Source organism: Zootoca vivipara, chromosome 16 (genome assembly GCF_963506605.1).
Source record: "Zootoca vivipara chromosome 16, rZooViv1.1, whole genome shotgun sequence".
Taxonomy (NCBI): Eukaryota; Metazoa; Chordata; class Lepidosauria; order Squamata; family Lacertidae; genus Zootoca; species Zootoca vivipara.
In genome coordinates, this window is record NC_083291.1 from 34,333,669 (window position 1) to 34,358,293 (window position 24,625).

At 49.7% G+C, this 24,625-nt stretch overlaps 1 protein-coding gene across 1 annotated transcript; it reads left to right on the top strand.

The window, feature by feature from the left end:
- Nucleotides 1-6,335: 6,335 nt before the first annotated feature.
- Nucleotides 6,336-24,425, top strand: TUBB4A (tubulin beta 4A class IVa). Its single transcript, XM_035140478.2, has 4 exons — nt 6,336-6,491; nt 18,257-18,365; nt 20,322-20,432; nt 22,624-24,425. Exons 1-4 carry the CDS (start codon nt 6,435-6,437, stop codon nt 23,679-23,681), a joined length of 1,335 nt encoding a protein of 444 aa, XP_034996369.1. The 5' UTR covers nt 6,336-6,434; the 3' UTR covers nt 23,682-24,425.
- Nucleotides 24,426-24,625: the final 200 nt, after the last annotated feature.

Sequence of the window (24,625 nt, forward strand, 5' to 3'; positions counted from 1 at the left end):
ATGACCCAGAAGCTGTCTGCAGACAAACGCCGGCTCCCTCGGCCTACAGAGCGAGATGAGCACCGCAACCCCAGAGTTGGACACGACTGGACCTGATGGTCAGGGGCCCCTTTACCTTTACCTTTACCGCTGAATAACACAACAACTCACCCTAGTTTCTTTTCTCAAGAGGTTGGGGGGAGGGAGTCCTGCTTTTACACAAGAAGAGCATTGACCAGACCTGGAACATCAAAGAGGACTTTGATAATTTGGTTGCCTTATTCCTGGAATTGATGATCCGAACTCTTGGAGAGGCATGGTTGCCGTCGTTGCCCCACCAGGCGGCAATCAACAGGGCCAGGAAAATTGTGGATCATGCTGTGGCACAGAAGGTACAACAATTGTGGAGCCGGGTGATAGGGCACCCCACCATTACGTTCGACCAGGAGGCCTTGTTGCACTGTGATGGTGTTCACCTTACCAATGATATTAGGCTGGCCAATATCATCAAGGGCATTAGGGGTTGGTTGCAGGTGTGAGGGTGTTGGTGGCAAACCTTTTGGCTCAGGTGGCGACTAGGCATTGGGTAAGCCTTGTCATGGGGGGGGGGGCGGTTGTTGCCTCTGGCCTGCCTCTCCACATTAAGGGTATCCTGTTAAAGGGATCCGGGGGAGTGGTTCCTGTCTGAAGCCTGGGCATGGGCTAGGGCCATGCCACGACCCCATCGGTGACCCTGGGGGTGCTCAATTGATGTACATCATAGGACTCCCCCTATCGGTGATTGACCCTTTTGGGACTCCTGCAGACTTTTGTATTGCTTCGCCCAGTTGCCTAAGCCAAACTGCTCACATCTGTAACCAATAAAGTTGTGGCCTGATTTATCCCATTAACCCAACATATTCGTGTCTTTGTGTTTATTTCTGAGGGAACTGCAGGGCCCGGGGCCACGCAAATGTGCCTGTATGCAAACTGTAAGGGGGAGGGCTTATAGGGAACAGCCCTCCCCCATCAGGTTGAGTTCCTCTCAGAGCAGTAAGTCCAGTAGCGGATCAGATTACAGGAGTCAGGAAGCAGAGAGGAAGGGACAAGGCCAGGCATCCCCAAACTGCAGCCCTCCAGATGTTTTGGCCTACAACTCCCATGATCCCTAGCTAACAGGGCCAGTGGTCGGGGAAGATGGGAATTGTAGTCCAAAATGTCTGGAGGGCCGTAGTTTGGGGATGCCTGGACAAGGCTCTAGCAGCATCAAAGAGCCTCAACACCGAGTAGGGAGGGAGGCAGCTGGGGAGGAAATGAAGGGAGAGCAGTCAGAAGGACGGCCCTTCCCCCCCCCGACGCCTGAATTGAGGCGCATGGCGCCCCGTAGGACAAGAGGGAGGAGCTTTGGGGTTCCCAAGCTGTTATGTTGGGCGTGAAACAGAAAGAAGCCATTGCGAGGTTCTGACTCACAATAAAAAACACCTTAAAGACAAGCAGGTGTGGAGCGTCGTTACTCAAGAGTAGCCGCAAGAACCTCTGACACAAACAAATGAAGACAGGTTCACATCTGTATTCAACTTAGCTTTGGGTTGGAGGGGTCTGTTGAGAGGCTGACTGGAGTGAAAATGTAATTAGATTTATATTTGCTGCAACATGGAGTGTGTTTGGTATGGTATCTTTTTTGCTTTACTGTCAGATTTCATCATGACTGTGATATGATTTCAGTTGATTTAGATACATGTACTCTGTTAGCAAAAATTATTAACTTCAAATATCCACATATCCTATTAGATAATTAACTGTTATTATTATTTGTCTGCATCTGGATTACAGTATAAGACATTGCTTTATATAACTAGGGAAAGTCGTATGATTACTCCTCCCATGACTCACTCCTCATTGTGGTTGGGCTATATAGACACCTCTATAGTGGTTGGGCTATATAGAGTCTATATTAGACTCTAAACCACTGAGCCTAGGGCTTGCTGATCGGAAGGTCGGCAGTTCGAATCCCCAAGACGGGGTGAGCTCCCGTTGTTCAGTCCCTGCTCCTGCCAACCTAGCAGTTTGAAAGCACATCAAAGTGCAAGTAGATAAATAGGTACCGCTCTGGCGGGAAGGTAAATGGCGTTTCCGTGCGCTGCTCTGGTTTCGCCAGAAGCAGCTTAGTCATGCTGGCCACATGACCTGGAAGCTGTACGCCGGCTCCCTCGGCCAGTAAAGCTAGATGAGCACCACAACCCCAGAGTCGTCCGCGACTGGACCTAATGGTCAGGGGTACCTTTACCTTTCTCCTTTGTGATAACAGATGATAACTGTGGACTATGTCCTACCGCAACGTGGGCATATGCAGAAGATCATGTTTGGCTCTTAATCATAATAAGTCACAATAAGATTTTTCTGTGGTAAGTAATCAATCAGTCAAATCAATTAATTAATAATAGCAATAACATGGCTTCTCAGCTTCCTTTTCCTTTTCCAGGTTGCAATAGTGGAAAAATAATACTAGGCAGTTTTTATCTTATTTTATTTTTTAAAAGAAAGAAATCATTTTGGGGCAGATAGAGGGGCCCACTGCTACCAGACCACTACCATATAAACATTTCTGGGTTACTTCATTATCTCCTACAAACAACTTCCACCGCCCTAACAAGAGAAACACATAGTATACTGTAATTAGGAAGTCCAGTTTGAAGATGTTCGCCTGATTCACACATCATTTTAAACCATAGTTAAAAGCTTAACTTTCTTTAAAAGTGAATGTGCAGTGTGTTTACCTCCCCCGTGTTAGAGTTATGTGATTGGAATTCTCTGATCTGGGCCTTGTGCAGAGAGTGAATCGATAAGCTCTCCACACCAAGGAAAGAGTTCCAAAGTTTTACTGCAAACTGTCTTTAAACTGGTTACCAAAATAAAAAAATAAACAATGAGCAATGCAGTCCAGTTTTCTTAAGGTTCTAACTTGTTGATGGTCCCAGAGAGAGAGATTCAGTTTAGCAAGTTGCTTGCTCGAGGCCCATCTCTAATCTAGAGCGTATTAGTTCACACGGAGCAGTGGAAATGTGTGAAATGCCCCAACAGTCTTGTGACCAGTGCTCCATGTGAACGGACTCTGCACAATCAGATGTGCTCCCAAAGTATTGGCCATGTGCAGGTCTCCTTTGAGAGATATTCCTTGGCAGGAAGGAAGAAACAAAGACTCCACCCCCTTGCTGTAGCTTTAGCTACACAAGCACCTTCTGCACTCGCTACTGTTCTCTGCAGAGCAGACATTCTGAAAATGCAAACCTCCACATTGCATTTTAGGCACATTAAACTTTTACGAGAGGAGATATGATAGCCATCTTCAAATATCTAAAGGGCTGTCACAGGGAAGTTGGAGCAAGCTTGTTTCCCCCTGCCCCAGATGGTAGGACCTGAACCAATGGCTTCAAGTTACAAGAAAGGAGATTCTGGCTAAACATTGTGAAGAAATTTCTGTTTTGACAGTGGAACAGACTCCCTTGGGTGGCTGTGAACTCTTCTTCATTTGAGGTTTTTAAGCAGAGGTTCGATGGCCATCTGTCAGGGATGCTTTAGTCGAGTTTCAGTATATTCAGTGTGGCTTACTCCTAGAGAAATGTGCACAGGGTAGTAGCTTTAAATTTGCTCTCTGTTTAAAGGCTGATAGTAACACGGGCCAGGCAAAAGGGCCTGATTCACAGGCTCTTGCAAGCATTTAGAAGCTCTGTGCTTTGAATGGAATCTGCCTCTCTGGGTCTCCCCTCCCCTTGTGCAGCTTCCAAGCTTTCAATGGATGCCAGCATATAATAGGATAATAAGGGATAATAGATACTCTGGCGTCCTGGTAATTAATACCCTGAGAATGGCATCCCGTGTAGACGCACAATACCAATCTGTTCATCCAGCTTGGGTGGACATGGCAACAAGTTAATAGGAAACTCTGCAGATATCCAGAGGAGTAAAGGTAAAGGGACCCCTGACCATTAGGTCCAGTCGTGACCGACTCTGGGGTTGCACGCTCATCTCGCATTATTGGCCGAGTGAGCCGGCGTATAGCTTCCAGGTCATGTGGCCAGCATGACAAAGCCGCTTCTGGCAAACCAGAGCAGCACATGGAAACGCCGTTTACCTTCCCGCTGTAGCGGTTCCTATTTATCTACTTGCATTTTGAGGTGCTTTTGAACTGCTAGGTTGGCAGGAGCTGGGACCGAGCAACGGGAGCTCACCCCGTCACAGGGATTCGAACCACTGACCTTCTGATCAGCAAGCCCTAGGCTCAGTGGTTTAACCCACAGCGCCACCTGGGTCCAGAGGGGTAGGGGACCACAACCCCCATGCCACTATTCTGTAGTGACAACGCATCTCAGTTCCTTAAGCCTGTGTGTAGAAATCTCTGACCACTGCACGGCTGGAACGCTGCACATTGCGCAAACGTTAAGACTTGACACACATTGCCCCTCCCACTTTTGCTTCTGGCCACACCCTCAGACACCCCCACTACAAGGGAGTGTGTCAGGTTCAGTCCAAGACATTTTAGCACCTGAGGCAAATGACAACCGCCTCTCTCAAACAGGCAAGAAGGGGTGAGTGATGCTCTGCATCAGGAGCAAAGGGGGAGACCTCCTTTGCCAAGGTGACCCTGTAAAGGTCTACGGCAGCAGTAGGTGATGCTTTCCTTGAAGGCCAGATCTGCTGCCCCTGTGGATTCTGCCACCTGAGGCGGCTACTTCAACTTGCCTCCTGGGCATAGCTGCCAAGTTTTCCCTTTTCTCGTGAGGAAGCCTATTCAGCATAAGGGAATTTCCCTTAAAAAAAGGGAGAACTTGGCAGCTATGCTCCTGGGTGGACTGGCCCTGGAATGTGACATTGAGCTGAAAAAGGCTCCCCCTGCTGCTGTACAACCCCCCTGATTTCCGAGGCTCCAAGCATTCCAGGGAAGCAAAACACTAGGAGGACCTCTTACCTGTAAGCACCCTTAGACTACTACTACTACTACTACTACTAATAATAATAATAAATTTATACCCTGCCCATCTGGCTGGGTTTCCCCAGCCACTCTGGGCAACTTCCAACAGAACATTAAAATACAATAATCTATTAAATATTAAAAGCTTCCCTAAACAGGGCTGCCTTCAGATGTCTTCTAAAAGTCTGGTGCTGTAGTTGTTTTTCTCTTTGACATCTTCTCTTTGACAGGGCCTTCTCGGTAGTGGCACCCACCCTGTGGAACGCCCTCCCACCAGAGGTCAAAGAGAACAACAATTACCAGACCTTTAGAAGGCATCTCAAGGCAGCCCTGTTTAGGGAAGCTTTTAATGTTTGATTTCTGTATTTTAATGTTTTGTTGGAAGCCGCCCAGAGTGGCTGGGGGAACCCGGCCAGATGGGCGGGGTATAAATAAATAATAATAATAATAATAATAATAATAATAATAATAATAATTACATCTGGTGAGAGGGTGTTCCACAAGGTGGGCGCCACTACCGAGAAGGCCCTCTGCCTGGTTCCCTGTAACTTGGCTTCTCGCATCTGATGTGTAGAGATCCTTCCTATTCTAATTAATTCAAGAGGGTTCTGGAAGCTTCTGTGTGTGGAAGAAACAAACAGAAGGTTCATGATGTTTGGGTTATTCCTTCAGAGAAGCTGAGTACTTACAGCTGGCTTAAACAGGTCCTGTTATCTCTTCTGTCAAGGTCATGCTGACTGTAATAATAGGCCACAAGGAGCCCGGGATTCACTTTATTTCTGTCTCTCTTTCCTTCTGTGTGATGTTCTGTATATAGTATGCTTAGTGTTAAGGTTTAGTCTTATTATAAGTTTACCATAAGTCAAGTCTGCAGCAACTGGATTCCTTATGGACAGTGCCTATCCTGAATGTATTGGATTTGTCACCATTATGCTCATTCACCTTCAGTAGCAGTAAAGTTCTGCTGGATGAAATACAATTGCCTCTGGTCTATTTTGGGGGGATCCCACAACGTGTTAAAGTTTTTGTTCTGCAGTGCTAACTATACGTTGGAGCTCTGCTCTGGATCAACATTGAATAGAATTCCAGGGCACACCAGGCCAGGACACAGACCATAGCTGCCAAGTTTTCCCTTTTCTCGCGAGGAAGCCTATTCAGCATAAGGGGAAATCCCTTAAAAAAGGGATAACTTGGCAGCTATGACACAGACGAGGCCAACTGCTCGGGCGTCCGGCGCTGACATCTCCGCGCCCACCCAGCTTGGCCTCTTGGCAACGCGGCCGCAGTCGGGCGGACTGACAGGCGAGGGAGGTGGGGAGGATCGGGGATGGCGGCTGCGTCGGCGGGCAGTTTCGGCCCATGCGCACTGACGGGCGCCTGCCCTTCCCTTCCCCGCCGGGCCCCATTTAAGGCGCACGAGCGCAGCGGCCAAAGACAGAGAAGCGCGAAGGAACGGCGAGACGAGGATCGTAGTCCCTGCGCAGCGTCCAGCCACCGCCAGAAGACCATGAGGGAGATCGTGCACCTGCAAGCCGGCCAGTGCGGCAACCAGATCGGGGCCAAGGTTAGGGCACGGGGCAGGGGCTTGGGGCCCCGGGGGTGGGGGAACTTGGGCCAGGTTCCGATTGCCCTCCCCCTGGCCATGGGGCCTCCTGGCTCTCGGGGCGGGCGAACGTCCTCGAAAAGGGCCCTCGGATCCTTTCGCTCCCTTCCCGGCTGGGCGGAGGCGCATCGTCTGGTCGCCTCTTCCACGATCTCGGCGCCTTTTTCCTGGGCGGCCTGGCGCGCGCCATGCAGTGGTTGGGCGGGGGGGGGGGTACGGAAGACTTACATCTGGAGGGGGGGATTCCCTCCGGTTTTCCCGACCCCGACCTCCGGTTTTCCCTCGCCCTGGCTGGGGCGGAGAGGGGTCGGTGGCGTGACCTGGGGAATTGTAGCGCGGCGGCTTTCCGGTGGCGGCTCCTTGCCGGATTGTGCCTGGAGCGCAGGGTGGGGACCCGGGAACGACGACGAAGCGCTTCGCTCCGTGCGCCACGGAGAGCGGCTGCCTCGGTTGCGCCGTACCGACCCCCGATTCGCGCGTCTGGCGCTGCCTTGCGCGCCTTGTTTTCCAGTGGGTGCGTGCGTGTGGCGGGGCTGCGGATCTCTGCATTGCGGCCGCCAACATGGCTTCCGCCCTTAGCCGCTTACGAAGACATCTGGAGGGGGGCGATCTCCGGGATCTTCGCCCCCTTCCTCTCCTGCGCCGCAGACGGATTCTCAGGCGGGGCTCTACGTCTCCGGTGGAAGGCTAGACACCCCCTTCCCTCCTCCGTGAGATTTTGGCGCAGTTTGGGTTAGGTCTCGAGGGAGAGCGAGGCTTGGCCGAGCTGCCCTGCCACCCAGCCGTTGAAGAGATGTGTCTTTTTGATTTGATCGCTTCATCGATCTCCCGCCTTTCCTCCAAATGATGGTCAAGGCGACCTTTTGGCTTCGTCCAGTTTAGTGGGACAGCACTAGGAAGCCTGGAGACGTTTGTGGCGCAAGATTCTCTCTCCCTAACATGGATACAGTCGGAATCCAAACATGCATGAGAATGCAGTAGAATCAACATGTGCCAAGCACACTGCGGTGCGGACGCTGTACAGCAATAGAGGAATGATAACTGTGTCAGAACTCTGCCTGGTGCAAACCAGAATCAAACAGAAGGCTTTCTGTCCTCCCCCAATAGCGTCTCCAGGGATGGGGCAACTTATGGCCCTCTGGATGTTGCTGGACTCTTCACATCCATCAGTCACGGCCAGCCAGGCCAATGGTCAGAGGCGATGGTGGTTGTAGTCAAACAACATCTGGATAGCACCAGGTTTCCATGCAGTGTCGTATGGGCGCCTTTTGGGTATGCTTATTGGGCTAAATTTTAGAAGACCTAAAGTTGCCTCTTCTGTTTGGTTGTTTACTTAGGTCGGTTCCCATGGTGCTTGAGGAGATGCTTTTTGATGTGTGTCATGACAGCCTCCATTATGGCCAGAAGTATATTGGAATTAACCATCTTGGTCTGAACTTGGTTGAAAGGAACGCAGTGGGCCAACTAGTTCCGTCATTTAGCATTGGAAGATCTTTGTCACACTTGCAAATTGTCTTAAACCCCTCTGAATTGATACTGTTTCTCTTCTGTTAACCGGCACCCACAAACTGCAGGCTTACCAAACCCTAAGAAAGGGGATTCCTCTCCACCTTTCTCAAATGGAGAGAGGAAGTAGGTTAGAAATGAAACATACCTTTCCACCCTGACCCTCAGAAGTGTTCCACCCTTGTTAGTGTAACACAAAGGTTGCCATCAAAAGCAAGAGTTACTTATTTGTGGATAAGTAGGTGAGCCTTCAGGTTCTCACGTGGGAGAGCTGCTGATAGTTCCCTTTCTACAAAGCTTTTATTTGCTTTATGAGGAAAATGCATAGGAGGGAGAGTGCTTGCTGCTAAACCAGCTTTCCTTGTAGACTTAATTAAGATACGCTGAGGTCTCACTAAAACACACACACATACCCCACTCACACACCAAAACAAATCTCACTACAGGAAACCAACCGTACCCTAGGTCACCCCCAACCTCTCTCACCACCAAAGGAATACCACAAGCGAATAGTAAGAGAACCCCACACTTAACACTAAGTAGAAGAATAGAAGCATTGTCCCCTCCCCCTCTTCCCCCCTTTTCTTCCTAACCTAACTCTGTATGCAACACTAATGTCTCACAACAAATGAAACTGACCTGTAGAAAATGCAGCTTGAAAAAAGAGACAGTGCACGTATTTTTGTAAGTTAAGAAATCTTTAATAAACACAAGTGAGGATGGCAGGCAGAAGCTTAAATAACGGAAAGCTTCTTCATGCAAAGTAGTTCTCCACACAGCAAGCTAAAAATTGGGGAGAAGGGCTCAGGCCTTGTCTCCAACAAGGAGAAGCTTTCCATAAGGCACACCCCCACCTGCAATCAGAAATGGTATGGCCCAGACACCAGTTTATCACTTAAATGAAAGTCAGACCTGAGTCACCATTGCAAAGCTCACTTTTCTTCCATTTGAGAGATCCGCAAGGGAGGGATCAATCTATGACTCATCCAGAGTTTGTTCACTTGTTAACCCTCCAGGGGAAGATAGCGTCAGGGCAGTTGCTTCTTGGGCCATGTGCCCATGCCTCCCATCGAGATGGCTATCCCAAGTCCTGGTGACTTTCCTCACTAAGAATGGCTGCTGAACTAGGCTGGCAGCTGTTTTACTGCAATGCCCTTTGAAGATTATGCTGTTGCTCTCCTGACACACACAAATCAGCTTCTCCCCCTCCCTGCCTTAAACATCTGTCTGGTTTTCATGGCTGAACCTGGGGGGGATCTGAAGGCATTAATCAACCCAGAGCTCAAAGACTTATCTGCTCAGCATGCTGGGATGAACGCAGACATGTGCCCATGTAGAATTGATGCGTTTCTTGGACAGAAGATTCATCTTGACCTTTGGGCTCAATGCAGCTGTAGCAGCAGAAGGTGAGGCTCTGATAGCGCCACGGGCTTCACATTGCATTGATGTCTCTCCCTACCCCTCTACACACACACACACACACACACACACACACACACACACAGTGCTCATAGGGCACTCAGGAGCAATTCTGCGCAGAGTCAAGCTGGCTTAAATAGGAGCCTCACACCCTTTATGGTAATGAGATCTGGCTTGCTCTCTCCCCACATATGTACCTCCTGCGGAACAAAGGCCGGCAGCTGTGCTCCCAGGCTGGGTTTTCAATGTGCAGGGGTATGCTGCTGCAGCAGGAGGCTCCTTGGGAGAAGTCTTGTGTGCTCACCTCTTCCCATTGGGTGGTAACTTTTTAAAAGGTTGGGGGGGGGCTTGGCCTGAAGCATGCAAAGTGGGAAGTGACTGCATGCTCGAGATGGAAGGCCCCTCTTCATTTTAAGGCACAGCCACATGGAGAAGAAGCTGACAGCTAGAACTGGCTATTTTTGGGGGGGGGGCGGCAAGTGCAGAATGGAAAACCAGGTGTTCCAGTGCTAATCTGGGAAAGGCATTGGCCTCATTTATGGCAGCAAAGTTTCAAGGGCTGTTGGGAGTGCAGGCAGGGTGTTGGAGAATGGGTGTGTTCTCTTTGAACACGTCACTGAAACCTGTGAAGCTTCAGCCTTTCCCTGCAGCCTGGCGAAGGTGGGTGCAGAGAGAGCCTGTCAGCCATCTTCGCCGTCAGCCTCTCCGGCACACCAACCTCTTGGGCTGGAAGCCTCCTCGCTCTCCTCACTGGATTTATGACTGCAGTGCTTGCCTCTCCCTACTGGTCTGGCTGCTTTCTTGGGTGGGTGTGCGTGCACAGATGGGGGGGGGCAGTAAAGAGTGCACCAACGTCTGTGTCCACCCTTGTGGTCTCTCCTTCAAGCTTTCCCCCACCCTCGGGCTTTTACAGGCATTGGGTATAAATAGAATCTGCCACTCATACTGCAGAGTGCGAGGGAAGCAAAGACTGGCAGAGCGACTCCATTTTAGAGCTGTGCAGGGTGCTCTCTCTGCCTGCAAGGGGGAGGGGGGTATGATATGATTTCAGGTGGTATGATGCTGCGCCGGGGAGATCTACTCTTTAAAGCCTCTCAGACTTAAGTGATGGCAGCTTATTCCCAGAGCAGGTTTTGCTGCCTAAGGGAAGGGCAAACATGCAGTGGAAGAGATTTTGGGGAGGAAGTGTGAGCCCAGGGGGTTCTGTCCCGAGCTCTTGAGAAGGAGGGAGGTGGCCTTCATAATATTAATATAGTATATCGGGGTGTAAAGAGCATGTCCATTGTAATTGTTGCAGTAACTCTGTATGGTAGGTCTGCATTTCAGCCCGAATATTTCAGATGGGAACTGAAGGGGGAGTAAGTGTAGACTTGTTTAAGCCACTTGGTGAAGTCACGGCAAAGAGATTTCCTAGTTGTTCACAGCTCAGCCTTATACCACTGTAATGCTCCCTATGTTGGGTGGGAGTCAGGAAAGCTGTTTTGAGAGCCTCCAGCTCTCTGCAGCTACCATATATCTAAACACCTGTTGTGAACCTAGTGCCAGTGCAATTTTGAGCCTTCCATTTACAGTCCGCTTGTCCCTTAAGTCAGGATGTGGTCCTCCAGATACTGCTGGCCTCTCATCAGCAGCCCCGACTACTGGCCATGCTAACTGGGGCTCCAACAGCAGGTTCCCTTCTCTACCTTGGGTACCCCAGGTCCATGTTGGTCCTGTTGTCTCCACCATCCCACCCCTGCAGCTAAAAGTGTAGCATGCCAGCATTGGCCAGTTCCCTTCTGCCTCTTTGGTAACCTGGTTTCTACAAATTGCTTGCTGACAGCTGCCACCCTTTGCCCTTTCACGAGAGTCCCAAGAGAATTTGCGGATAAGAAAGGAGGGTAGCTTCTCCCTCTTTCCACTGGGCTTTTGCACAAGGTGGATGCAGCAAGGCTCTGCTTCCTTTCACCTGTGAAATCCTGTCGCTGAACACCTCTTCGTTTCCCAAGGTCTCTGTGTGCCACAGGACTCAAGGAAGGGAGGTGCTGATGGCAATCACAAATAAGCCAAGCCAAAAATCTGTGGGGATAGAAGGGGGGAGGGAAATAGTGAATAGAGATCCCAAAGCTTAGAGTCTGTTTCCAAAGCAAAACTGAGATTTCAAGTTTAACAGTGGATTTCCTAGGGTTGGTACATCAGTTGATTTCTCTACAATTGATTAGTGGCTTAGTAAGAGGACACCATCAAAAAGCACTGCATCGGCGGGGAATGTCTCCTGCAGGAGCTCTTTTGAAATGAACCAGCAGTGCTCTTGCACAGCTCCCATTCATTTCATTAGAGCTTGTGCCTCATCATTAGTTTTCAACCTTTGTTGCTGACATATTTGGATGGACATGAGTAGAGACTTGAAGAGTGGTATAGAGGAGGCATGTCCAACTTCCAAGAGACTGCGATCTACTCCCACTAAAAATAAAAAAACTGGCAGTGATCTACCCATTGTATTGAACGAAGTTTTGGGGAGCATTGATCAGAGTTGTGGAGCTTTTTTGGGGGGAGGAGCCTTCACCAAAGTTGTGGAGCTTTTTGGGGGGAGGAAGACCAAAAGTTGTTGAGCTTTGATCGACCGGTAGATCGCAATCGACTTATATCTAGCTGCTATGGCAGCTAGAGTCCATCAAAGAATCCATTGCTTGGAAACATGCCACAAATAGGTGGCCTTAGCCTTACATTCTTGCCTGACCCTTTACCTGTTCTTTCCCCGCATTTGCCCCCTTGTCTGCTATCTCATATAAGGTGTATATCGTGACCCTCACATGGTGGGTGCCACTGCTGAAGGGCAGCTAGGAATCCTCCTATATCCTGTGTATCTTGGATTTACCTGCCCTCCCCTGTTAAAGCAGAATATCTGAATTTGGGTTGTATTCAGAATATCTGAATTTGGGTTGTATCAAACGTCGGGCACCTAGTATACATAATTCCACTATTTCAAAACATACAAGTGTTTTCTTACCCAGCTCCTGAAACAGTGCCTAGTTAGTATTTCCCACTCACCATTCCATCCACCCTACTTTGCCCATTCCAGTTAAGATTTGGAGACGGGATCCATAGTTTCTTGGCAGGGGTCATGCTCCTGGGATTTCCCCCACACTTGTTGGCTGAAGTGCAGCCTGCATCAAGGAATCCTAGCATAGCATCAGGCCGAGCAAAAGAAGGTCACTGCAGTATTTCTCTGCTGCAAGTGGTCAGGATATCAACCCACCTTGCTTTGAAACATGTGAAAGTTCCATCCATGTTTCTTGAACCCCACCCCATCTGTACCAGCTATGAAAGCTAGTAGCTAAATGGCACCTTAAACCTAGGTTATGGACGCAACAACGGAATGTCTAGGTGCGCTTTTTTATAACAAGAAAACAGTGCTGGAAATGAATGAACTGCAGCTAAAATATTATATTCATTTCCCACATGGTCTAGTCCAGGGATGGCCAACTCCTGAGAGACAGCTATCTACTTTCAAAATTAAAATCTGGCCGTGATCTACCCCCATTCAGGCCAAAGTTGTTGACCTTTTTATAAGGGAGGGGGAATGACGTGTTTTTTTAGGGGTTCCGTTCCTTTTTTGCAGCTCTTCTGAGGGAGGGGGAGGAACAGAAGCAGCCACTAACCTTACATAACTTCTAAGCTACTAGCTACGGCTTCCCTTCTGCAACAATAGAGGCCAGCACAGGGAGAGGGGGCGGGGCCAGAAGGGGGCTAGCGAGCACTATCTACAAAAAAAACCTCACAGGGATCAACCAGTAGATCACGATCGACATGTTGGACATACCTGGTCTAGCCCTTCCCCTGCCCACCCCCCTTATATTCTTAAGAGGGTCTCTTCTCCAGTCTTCAGAGAGTAGCTGCAAGTGGGGAGGCAGAAAAAAGGACCTCCTTTCCTTCCACTCTGCAGTTTTAATCTGAAATCTTAGATGCAGTACTGCTCAGAAACTGCTTGCGCTAATGAAATTCCCTGTCACAAAATGCCCCTAGAACAATGGGAGTTTGGAATGCTGATCTGTGCATCACCCTAGTTAGCCCTGCAGAGTTAACAACATACCAAAAAAAAGTGGCTTGCCTGTTTTTAGTCACAAGAGGATGAGCGGGACAACTTGTCCCACCTTTCCCAGCCCCCTCTCATGAGTTAAAAGCAGGTGAGTGAAACATTTTGCAGGCTAGAAGTGAGGACACCTTGCCGCCTCTGGCAATTTGGCTTCCACGCAGCATGAGCAAGGGATAGTCTTTGCTTCCTGCACATCCAAAGTTGAAGCTCAGCAGTCTGCATGCAAGACAGAATCGCTCTGTCCCTGGGACCTGCTCCAAAGCTTGCCTGAGTGCTGTGTTGGTGTTGATGTTCTCCTAGGCTCCTGAATGTTGTTCCCAGTAATTCAAACCACCCTAAGACAAGTGACTGATGAAGTCATTGTCCTGTATTTGCAGTAAGACTAGGCTGTGTCGCAATATGGTCTAGCTGCCAGTGTCCCATAAAGTATATCGACTTGCTGCAAGGCATATAGAATAACAGACACATCCAACATGAAGGCTTTACCCCCTTTCCTCCCAAGGCATATCTTAGTCCCTCTTCGAGCACATAATTGGGCAGCACTAGTTGCCTAGACATGGGACCCAGGTGGCGCTGTGGTTAAACCACTGAACCTAGGGCTTGCTGATCAGAAGGTCGGTGGTTTGAATCCCTGCAACGGGGTGAGCTCCCGTTGCTTGGTCCCAGCTCCTGCCAACCTAGCAGTTAGAAAGCACGTCAAAATGCAAGTAGATAAATAGGAACCGCTACAGCAGGAAGGTAAACTGCGTTTCCATGTGTTGCTCTGGTTTGCCAGAAGCGGCTTTGTCATGCTGGCCACATGACCTGGAAGCTATACGCTGGCTCCCTCAGCCAATAATGCGAGATGAGCGCGCAACCCCAGAGTCGGTCACGACTGGACCTAATGGTCAGGGGTCCCTTTACCTTTAGTTGCCTAGACATGCAATAAGCAGCTGGTGCTCAAAGATGGGGATGGCAAGCCTGTGTGGCCTTCCAGTCCCAGTCATAGCTGCCAAGTTTTCCCTTTTCTCACGAGGAAGCCTATTCAGCATAAGGGAATTTCCCTTTAAAAAGGGATAACTTGGCAGCTAGGGTCCCAGTTGTTGGGACTACCAGCTCATTGTCTCTGACCATTGTCTATGCTGACTGTGGCTGGTGGGAGTTGTGGGTCAAAACATTTTGGAGGGCCACAGGTTTCCCACACCTGTTCAAAGGGAAGCCCCATAGACTAGCTGCGCAGCCCTCCACTGTACCTACACACCCAAGCATGGCAAGATCACTCCAGTCATTTTTCTCTCCCCTCTCTTTCACCTGTTTTATGTCTAACAGGTGAATGGGTGCAAGGTCGCAGGTGCATAGCTGCTGCATGGGAGAGCTTTATCCATTTGCACTGGGTGAGGAATGCATGGTGGTTGTAGCTCACACAGCTGTGATCAGTGCCGGATTTACGTATGCGGGACTTGTGGCTCGCCAGATGATGTCCCCATCAGTTGACTGATGGGAATTTGGATCCAAAACATCTTGGGGGGCCATTGATTCCACATCCCTGCCATGCAACCGGCTTAAAATGCATTAAGAGCACTAACAGGTCGCATCCATCCCCAGCCTTAAAAACCTTGCAAGCTGAAGCTCACGCTGGGCAGGAAGTTCATGGAGCCAGCATGTGCAACCCCTTTTCTAAGTGGCTCCTTGGGGGCTCACAGCTGCCTTGCAAACCTGGATGGCTTCTCATGGTACAATGAATGGGCTTTTTGAAGCGGCTGCGTTGATACGAGGTGGTGGTGACCTGATCCCTCAGTTCAAATGACAACTTGTTGAGTTTCCACAATGGGGTTGCTTCCTTAGTTGCAGTGTTAAATCACGGGTGTAGTTTCTGCAGTCAAATCATGTATCCAAAATAAAACATGAGACTGTGTGTTGTGTGTTACGTTACTCTGTTGCTATAGAGTTCATTGTACGTGTTACTTAGCAATACAATGTGTCTGCCTTATGTAAAAACAAAACAAAATGCACGCACACGACATTATTGGTGGCCGCTCTCCCATATTCAGGTCTCTCTCTCTTTTATAACATTTTTATTAATTTTCCAAATATAAAACAGTCACAGTATCAAAACAAAACAAATTAACTCCCCCCCTAGCTAGCCTCTTCCTTGGTTCCATTGTTTATCAATGTACTGCATGTCCATTGTAAAGTTATAAACCATTGTATTACTTATTATCCATTCAAAATAAAATTACAAGTAGTATTTAAAACCCCGCCAATGTATTAACCTGAGTACATTGCTTTTGAATATATGCAATAAACTCCTTCCAGTCTCCCTTAAATTGGTTGTCATCTCTTCCTCTTAGTTTCATTGTCAATTTTGCCATTTCAGCATATGCCATTAATTTAACTTGCAAATCCTCTTTAGCTGGGACACATTTCCAATAGTCAGACTATCACTTTCCAAATACATATGGGTGGTTGTTTGGAAGTGTTTCCCTATCAAGAGTCTCTTGCAGGTAGAAGCCTAACTTGTGAAGGAGACAAACAATTCTAGAAGCACCCTTCTTGGCGTACTAGACTTCTATGTGCAAGGATACTTTGTTGGGGGCCCTTCAAAGGAACGCCTTCCCATTATAGTAGTGCTACAATCTCATGAGGGCTATACCATACACCTCGCTGCATGACCAGGTGACACGGGCAGTGGCGGAGCTGGCGCCCATTCTGGGGGCGGGGCGCACCTCCCGGAGGGGCGAGGGCACATGTTCCGGGGCACAGTGCGCCTCCCAGAGGGGCAGGGCACGCGTTCCGGGGGTGGGGCGTGCCTCCCGGAGGGGCAGGGCACATGTTTTTGGGGTGACACGCGTTTTGGGGGTGAGGCGGGCGCCTGCGCTGGCCCCCTAGGAGTCCGCCACTTGAGGTGGCCCGCCCCTATCTTCCTACACCCTGGACACAGGAGTGGCTAGGAAAGCTGGTTTGGAAGTGGTGGCACGCAGCAAAGTTAATTATTGGATGGAAGCCTGTGAAATCCGTTCTGTTCCTTGCTGTTGTCCTCTTCAAGATGAGCTTCCTTTAAGAAAAGCAGCAGCTTTTCCTCTCTGTAACTGGAGTGTGCAGTGTTCAGGCTTTTGGGGAAGTGTTAGGGTGTGTGCTTGGGGTCCCTTGTGATGGCACAAGTATGCCCCGCTAGGCCCTTCCACCACCCTGAATTGAACATACATAGTTCCTCACTGCCATCTCCAGCCACCATGTTCCCCTTGCAAAATCCCTCTGAAGTGTGGGATAGGTTGAGAAATGGCGACTGGCTCAAGGTCACCCAGTGAGTCTTGTGTCTGAGTGGACATTTGAACCACGGGGTAAGCAGAGTGATCCCCAAGGGCGCGCCTTCTGGAACCTCTCCCCGAATCCTCTTGTTCTTTGCAAAGTGGTCTCTGACAGACAAGCCTATGTGGAAAGCATTCCTTGAGAGTAGAACGTTTGGAAACCACCCGGTGCCAAATTGCTTTGCCAGTTTGCTTCTCCCTAAAGCTGAATGTCTTCTCTTGCCCAAGTTCCTTTGGAGGTCAGAGCATGTTGAATGAAGAGCAACCAATACCCTCGATTGGCTGCTGCTTGAGTTAATGGGTAGCGAATCCGACTGGTGAAATGATCTGTAGTAGGGGGTGATGCTGATACCTGGCCTACCCTCCTCGGAGGTATCTCGAGTTCATTGCTCTCTTGCAATGGATACTACTGGCAGGTAACTGCAGCTGGGACAAAATGCACCCCCTTGCAATGATAGCCTGTGTCAGGGGTTATTGCGACTACTCCAGAGTAACGACTCTCCACAGGCTTGCCTTTTAACAGTCTTTATTGGTGCACTCTATTTACAGTGAAACGGGGTGTTGGAAACATGTCTGCTCATTCCGATCCAGAATCCGGCACTGCCCCCCGGCGTGACTTCCTCCAACATAAGAGTCTCGGGACAGTGAATCTCCTCCCCCTTTTTCTCCTCCGTAATTCCAGAACCGGGGGAAAGGGTCTACACTCCGTGCTTTCTCTTCCCCCCCCCTTCCACCTCTCTCTCTTCCCTCCTGTGTAGCCGGGGCTCTCCCATGCTGTCAGAGCCCGGGCACTCTCCCTCCGCTTCCTGACTAGCCCCTTCAGAGCCCACGCTTCCATCGCTGCTTGGCGAGGAGCTACTCCTGATGCAAGGGGGAGGTTCTCTATACTGTCTTCCCCTTACAGCCTGCCCATGAGACTAATGAGGGGAGGCATGTGCATGGCTGTCACATTTTCCCTTTTCTCACGAGTAAGCCTATTCAGCATAAGGGAATTTCCCTTTAAAAAAAGGGGAGAACTTGACAGCTATGCATTTGTGTGACTGGAGCTGCTTAACTACTGCAGGGATGGGAAATCTGTGCCTTCAAAATGCTGCTGTATCTCAGCTTCCCTCGGCCCCCACTCTTTGGCCCTGCTGGCTGGGGCTAATGGGGAGATGAGCCACAGGTCCCCCTTCTCTGTTCCAATGCACAAGGTGGTAAAACCCAAAGGTTCCTCCCCATGTTAGCACAGAGGCTCAATGCTCTTTGAAGAAACCCACTGAAGTTCCCACTGAAATGAATGAGAATTGCTTAAAGGCACAGAAGTGTCTTAACGGCCTCCTGAAATCTGCCACTTGCTACTCTGCCTAGAAGCCAGGCTAGACCTGGTTTCCAGAAGGGTTTGGTCAGAAGACTCCTCTTAATGTTGTGTCCTCCTTTTCTTTCTTCGCCTGCAACAGTTCTGGGAAGTCATCAGTGATGAGCATGGCATTGATCCCACTGGCACCTACCACGGAGACAGCGACTTGCAGTTGGAGAGGATCAATGTCTACTACAATGAGGCCTCAGGTTTGTTCCCGCAGCACTGCTGTTCATTTCAGAGTTCAGAATTCTTTCCTTGTCTATTTCCACGCTACTCCGTGCTGCCCAAGCTCCTCTGTATGATCGGCTACTTTCTCTGCGCTCTCTCTTGCCTTTCACAGATCAGGGATGGGGAAATTGTGATCTTCCAGATGTTGCTGCGTTCCAGGTCTTATTGGCCCCAGACAGCCCAGCCCAGGGTGGGAGTTGTAATCAAACAACTACAGGCTCCCCATCCTGTCATAGAAAGTGACAGTCCCGACTTGCCCAATTCCTGGCTGACATTTGCTATTTTAAGAGCAGAAGTGCAGTGTTCAGAGTGGCATCTCTGGGGTGCTGTACCCTACTTTGATGGGCCCTATATATGGTTGTGTTCAGTTTGTGACTAGGCTATAGTCGACAGTTCAAATCCATGCGACGGGGCGAGCTCCCGTTGCTCTGTCCCAGCTTCTGCCAACCTAGCAGTTCAAAAGCACGCCAGTGCAAGTAGATAAATAGGTACCACTGTGGCGGGAAAGTAAACAGTGTTTCCGTGTGCTCTGGCTTCCATCATGGTGTCCTGTTGCACCAGAAGCTGTTTAAGTCATGACCCGGAAAGCTGTCTGTGGACAAACGTCGGTTCCCTTGACCTGAAAAGCGAGATGAGCGCCACAACCCCAGAGTCAAGCTTGACTGGACTTAAATGTCCAGGGGTCTTTTACCTTTTTGCCTTTACTAAAATTCAGTTGATGCAGCTCTCTCAAAGATCTGTCTCTCTTCTAATTAGACCATGGTCTGGTGTTTTCTCTCCCCCAACCCACATATGAAAGCACTTTGCTATATTCTATAAGTTGACCTCCAGCTAATCCTTTTCTGTCGACCTCATGACGCCTGATCTGTCCATCCCTATGTATCCCAAGTGTAGATCATAATAGATTTGAGGGTGGGGACTGAAATGGAAGGTGCCTAGACCGAACTAAATCAGTAAGGCTGGTGTCATCAGCAAATGGGATCTGCCAGCTCACAGAACAGGCTGCTGGCTTTTCTCCATGTGATCAGTCCCTGGCATGGGACTATGATGAGGGATGAGTGTGGGAATAACAGCCTGTGGCAGCTGTCGGCCAACTGTTTCTGGAATTGCTGCAAAATCTCTGTGGAAGGGGCCTAGCGGTTTTTGTGGGGGGGGGGGTGGCCTTCTCTGCAGAAGTGTCTCCTCAAAGTGTTTCTTCTCTTCTCTTTGTTGGAGAACCCAGAGGATGGTTAAGACCTAGAGGCAGGTCTGCTACTGAAGTGAAGCTACCTAGGCCCTGTAAGCTGCCCAAGGAGCTCTCGCTTTGAGCTCTTGGAGTAGACATGGGGAGCCTGTGCATACCTGCCAAGTTCCTGCCGGAGAAATAAGGGACCGGACCGGAAGTAGAAGACTGGAATTAGCACTGCCGCCATTTTGGAACTGGGCGGAGCATGCTCAGAAGCTACTTTTGATGCAGCTCTGCCCAGTTCCAAAATGGCCACCGTGCCAGAAGTCGCACTGCAGCCATTTTGGAAGTGGGCAGAGCAGCATCAAAAGTCGCTTCGGAGCATGCTCCGCCCAGTTCCAAAATGGCCACCGCGCCAGAAAACGTTTCTGCGCATGTCCAGAGACTCCAGACATGCGCAGAAGGAGCCTCCCCTGGCCGGTAAGTAAACCGGGGAAAAACAAAAAAAATCCGCTTTTTCAGCTGGGAACAGCTGGAAAAACAGGGGTTTCACGGGGAATACGGGAGACTTGGCAGCTATGAGCCTGTGGCCCTCCAGGTATTGCTGGACTTTGACCCCCACCAGTCCCAGCCAGCCCACTAGCATGCTCCCATCTTTTGAACTGGGTGATCTGCTCAACATGAGCTGGTCAGATTAAATGCTAGTATATCTGTTGGGAGGGTGGATTCTTAAACACTTCTAAAAGTTTTTTCCCTTCTCTCCACTCAGGTGGCAAGTATGTGCCCAGAGCTGTCTTGGTCGACCTGGAACCTGGCACCATGGACTCTGTCAGGTCCGGCCCTTTTGGGCAGATATTCAGGCCTGATAACTTCGTCTTTGGTAAGGAACTATTGTGGAGGAGCATCGCTGAGCTGCAGTTGCAAATGTTGCCCAGTCAAGCTAAAGGATGTGAGGGGGTGGGTGGGCTATAATTGGTCACAGGAGCTCAGACCTGAGGCACTTGAACTGCGATCTACTGCCCACATAGGCAAACGGGGCTGTAGCTCCATGGCAGAGTGTCTGCTTGACATTTAGAAAGCCCCTGGCATTTCCAGTTAGACTTGGAGACTTCTGCCTGAAATCCTGAAGGCAATTCAGACCTAGAAGGTCCAGTGTTGTGGCAGCTTCCTGTCTTCCAGTGGACATGGTGGGAGTGGAGAAACAATTGTCCGTAGCTGGGTGAGGAAGCAGAAAATAGTGTTGGGCTTGGGCGATCCATCTTGAGATCCTTCTAGGAGGGTGGGGTGGGGTTAAACACCCAGAGTAACACACAAATTAGTTTCATATCACAATTACCTGGCACCAAATTAAAAAGCCCAAAGTGGCATCAATTCAACCTCCGGGGGAAACTGTTCATGCCCAGGGTGCCTTCTTTGCTATGTCCCAAGTTAAAAATGGCAGTTACTTGATGTAGCATGCATTATGAAAAAGCAATTCTTAAATTAAATTGCCCTCATTGTGTGTGTGAGAGAGAGGGGGGGGAGGGAGAGGGAGAGGCCTGGAGGAAAGAGCCAGAATGAGCTAGCAACCGCTTTTGGCTATCTCTGTGCTACTTTTTGTTCCACAAGCACAGGCATGTCTGTTCTGAGTGTGCTGACGGAAGCTGCTCCCTCCTTACTTGACACATGCAAAACTTGGAAGTTGACCTGGTTTACCTTGTGGGGAGGAGGAGGAATGTTCCAGAATGGAGAGCTTGCAGCTCATCAGCCGCTTGGGGAAGAGCTGGGGAACTGGGGAATAGCAACAGCGTTCTATAATGCAGAAACTCTGCTTTTATTACACCTACCAGCTCCTGCGGTGTACAGATAGTCAGATCTAATGTAAATCAGTGGGGTAAGGGGGGTTGAAATAGAAACATTTGGGCATGAGGATTATTCAAGGGAAAGGTTAAAAAAATGCTTGTGGAGAATAAGGAGATCAATGTTTTGTGCACAAACTCTTATTTGGCTTAGGTCCTAGTTCTGTAAATGTAATTCTAAAGCAGCAGGGTTTTTTGTTTTTGTTTTAATAAGGTTCTTCCTTTTTTGCAAAAGATAATTATTCTTAGCAAAAGCAAATGATAGGAAGCCATGAAGGAGCAGTTAGTTATGCAGGGCACGAAAACACCACACCCTAAGTACAGAAATGTTTTACGTAAGCTGCCTGCACTTCTCCAAAACATGAGGGCTAGGAACCCGCTACTTAAAATTAGGGTGGAGATTTCTCATCAAAGCTGGATCTGTATGCACAAACTGTTACGTAATGTACTTAACAGAATAGTTATGAGTGGTCCCTGGGAGCTTGGAAAGGATGGCTTTGATTTAGACTGCCATCCTAACTCCACTTACCTGGGAGTAAACTGCATTGAATTCAGTAGGACTATATCTTAGTAGACATGGTAAGGATTGCAACTGTTAAGTTACCTGAATACTACCTTACATTGAGGCTTCAGGTATGTCACCCAAAGGTGACAGGAGAGGTCTGTAAGCTTTGGGCCGAGCTGAAATAATGGGAGTGAGAGATCAGTTCTGAAGTGTTTTTGTTCCCCATGAAAGGGGACACCTCTTTGGGTCACTATTCTGGGTGCAATGTAAAACAAGAGTAGAATGGATATAGGTAGGTAGCCGTGTTGGTCTGACCAAAAATAGCTTTAGCATGTGTAATGAGACATGTATCCAATATTTCTATTCACACCAGGTCTCTCCATAGTTTTCAGTTTACAGTCATACCTCAGGTTACAGATGCTTCGGGTTGTGCGTTTTTGGGTTGCGCACCACACCGAACCTGGAACTACCGGAACGGGTTACTTCTGGGTTTCGGCGCTCGTGTATGCGCAGAAGCACCGAATCACGACCCGCGCGTGCACAGACGCGGCGTTGCGGGTTGTGAACGTGCCTCCCGCACGGATCACGTTCACAACCCGAGCGTCCACTGTAGAAATAAAGAGTCGAATGGTTTGCCTTCTTAAAAGAGACCATATTGTTCAGAAGAGGCCAGTAATGAAGTGATGACCTTTAACCCCCTACTCCTGACTTTCTCCTTTGCTGCTCAGGTCAAAGTGGTGCTGGGAATAACTGGGCCAAAGGCCACTACACGGAAGGAGCCGAGCTGGTGGACTCTGTCCTAGATGTGGTAAGGAAGGAAGCCGAGAGCTGTGACTGTCTCCAGGGGTTTCAGCTCACCCACTCACTGGGCGGGGGCACTGGATCAGGGATGGGGACCCTACTGATCAGCAAGATCCGCGAGGAATACCCTGACCGTATCATGAACACCTTCAGCGTGGTGCCCTCACCCAAGGTTTCGGACACAGTGGTGGAGCCTTACAATGCCACTCTCTCAGTGCACCAGTTGGTCGAGAACACGGACGAGACCTACTGCATTGACAACGAGGCTCTGTACGACATCTGCTTCCGCACCCTCAAGCTCACCACTCCCACGTACGGAGACCTCAACCACTTGGTGTCGGCCACCATGAGCGGCGTCACCACCTGCCTCCGTTTCCCCGGCCAGCTCAACGCCGACCTCCGCAAGCTGGCTGTCAACATGGTGCCCTTCCCTCGCCTCCACTTCTTCATGCCCGGCTTCGCCCCTTTGACCAGCCGCGGCAGCCAGCAGTACCGGGCCTTGACCGTGCCCGAGCTCACGCAGCAGATGTTTGACGCCAAGAACATGATGGCGGCCTGCGACCCCCGCCACGGGCGCTACCTCACCGTGGCGGCCGTTTTCCGCGGGCGCATGTCGATGAAAGAGGTTGACGAACAGATGCTTAACGTGCAAAATAAAAACTCGTCTTATTTCGTGGAGTGGATCCCCAACAACGTCAAGACCGCCGTCTGCGACATCCCTCCAAGAGGCCTCAAGATGGCCGCCACCTTCATCGGCAACAGCACGGCCATCCAAGAGCTCTTCAAGCGCATCTCCGAGCAGTTCACGGCCATGTTCCGCCGCAAGGCTTTCCTCCACTGGTACACGGGCGAGGGCATGGATGAGATGGAGTTCACCGAGGCCGAGAGCAACATGAACGACCTGGTCTCCGAGTACCAGCAGTACCAAGATGCTACTGCTGAAGAAGGGGAGTTTGAAGAGGAGGCAGAGGAAGAAGTAGCATGAAGACCTCCTCTTCCCTCTCCTTCCCGCCATGGCTCCTCCTCCTTCCCACCAGTCTTCTGAACCAATGGACCGTACTGCTTGTGCTGGCATAGACTTGAGCGTTCTAGGCCAGGGTTGGGGAGCCAGCGGCCTTCCAGCTCCGGTTGGACTTCCACCTCCCATCTTCCCCGACCATTGGCCATGCTGGCTAGGGTTGATGGGAGTTGCGAGTCCAGCAACTTCTGACTAGGCCACAGTTTCCCCATCCCTGCTCCAGCCCAACCTAAAGCAATTAAAAGAGTTGTGAATTTTAAGTCCTTCCCACCTACCCATTACAAATGTTTAAAGGGAGTGATGACTGCGGAATTGGTGGCGGGGCAGAGGCTTCAGAGTCTTGTTCGGGAATGGCAGTAAGTGGGTAATATGTCTAGCATATAAAGCACTATATTTTCTCAGCCGACCCCACATCCCTTCTTTCCTTGCTGCCCACCCTCCAATGCACCTTTCCTGCTGCAATGTCTGTCCTTCGTGTTCTATGGTCATGTGAGTTTTTTTGTTTTCGGAGATGAGTATGCACTAACTCGTAACTCGCATTGTGTTTTTTTTCCCATCCATGCTGGGCTTAAAGAAAAGATGAATGGAACTCAGGGGGGGTTGGTTTGAGGGGGGTGGGGCTCTGTCCTTTAGGGTGAAATGTAGTCCCCCCTTTGAGTGTTTGCTGTCAAAGCAGTTATGTCTCCATAATAAACTACTGAATAACGATAACAGGCTAATGTGAATTATTGAGCAGATCCTGTTGGGGGGCTTCCCCACTCCTAGGACCATCCAGTCAGCCACCAGCAATACAGTGTCATGTGCAAGAAAAGAAAAATGGGAGGAGTTGGTGCAGTCCCAACTATTAGGCCCGATTGGCTTCAGCCTCATGGCTTGGAAGCGGCCTTCATTTGTGTGCTTGCAAAAACCTG

Coding starts and splice junctions, on each gene's coding strand:
- TUBB4A (XM_035140478.2), top strand. CDS start 6,435: ATGAGGGAGATCGTGCACCTGCAAGCCGGCCAGTGCGGCAACCAGATC. Junction 6,492..18,256: donor GCAACCAGATCGGGGCCAAG/GTTAGGGCACGG, acceptor CGCCTGCAACAG/TTCTGGGAAGTCATCAGTGA. Junction 20,433..22,623: donor GCCTGATAACTTCGTCTTTG/GTAAGGAACTAT, acceptor TTTGCTGCTCAG/GTCAAAGTGGTGCTGGGAAT.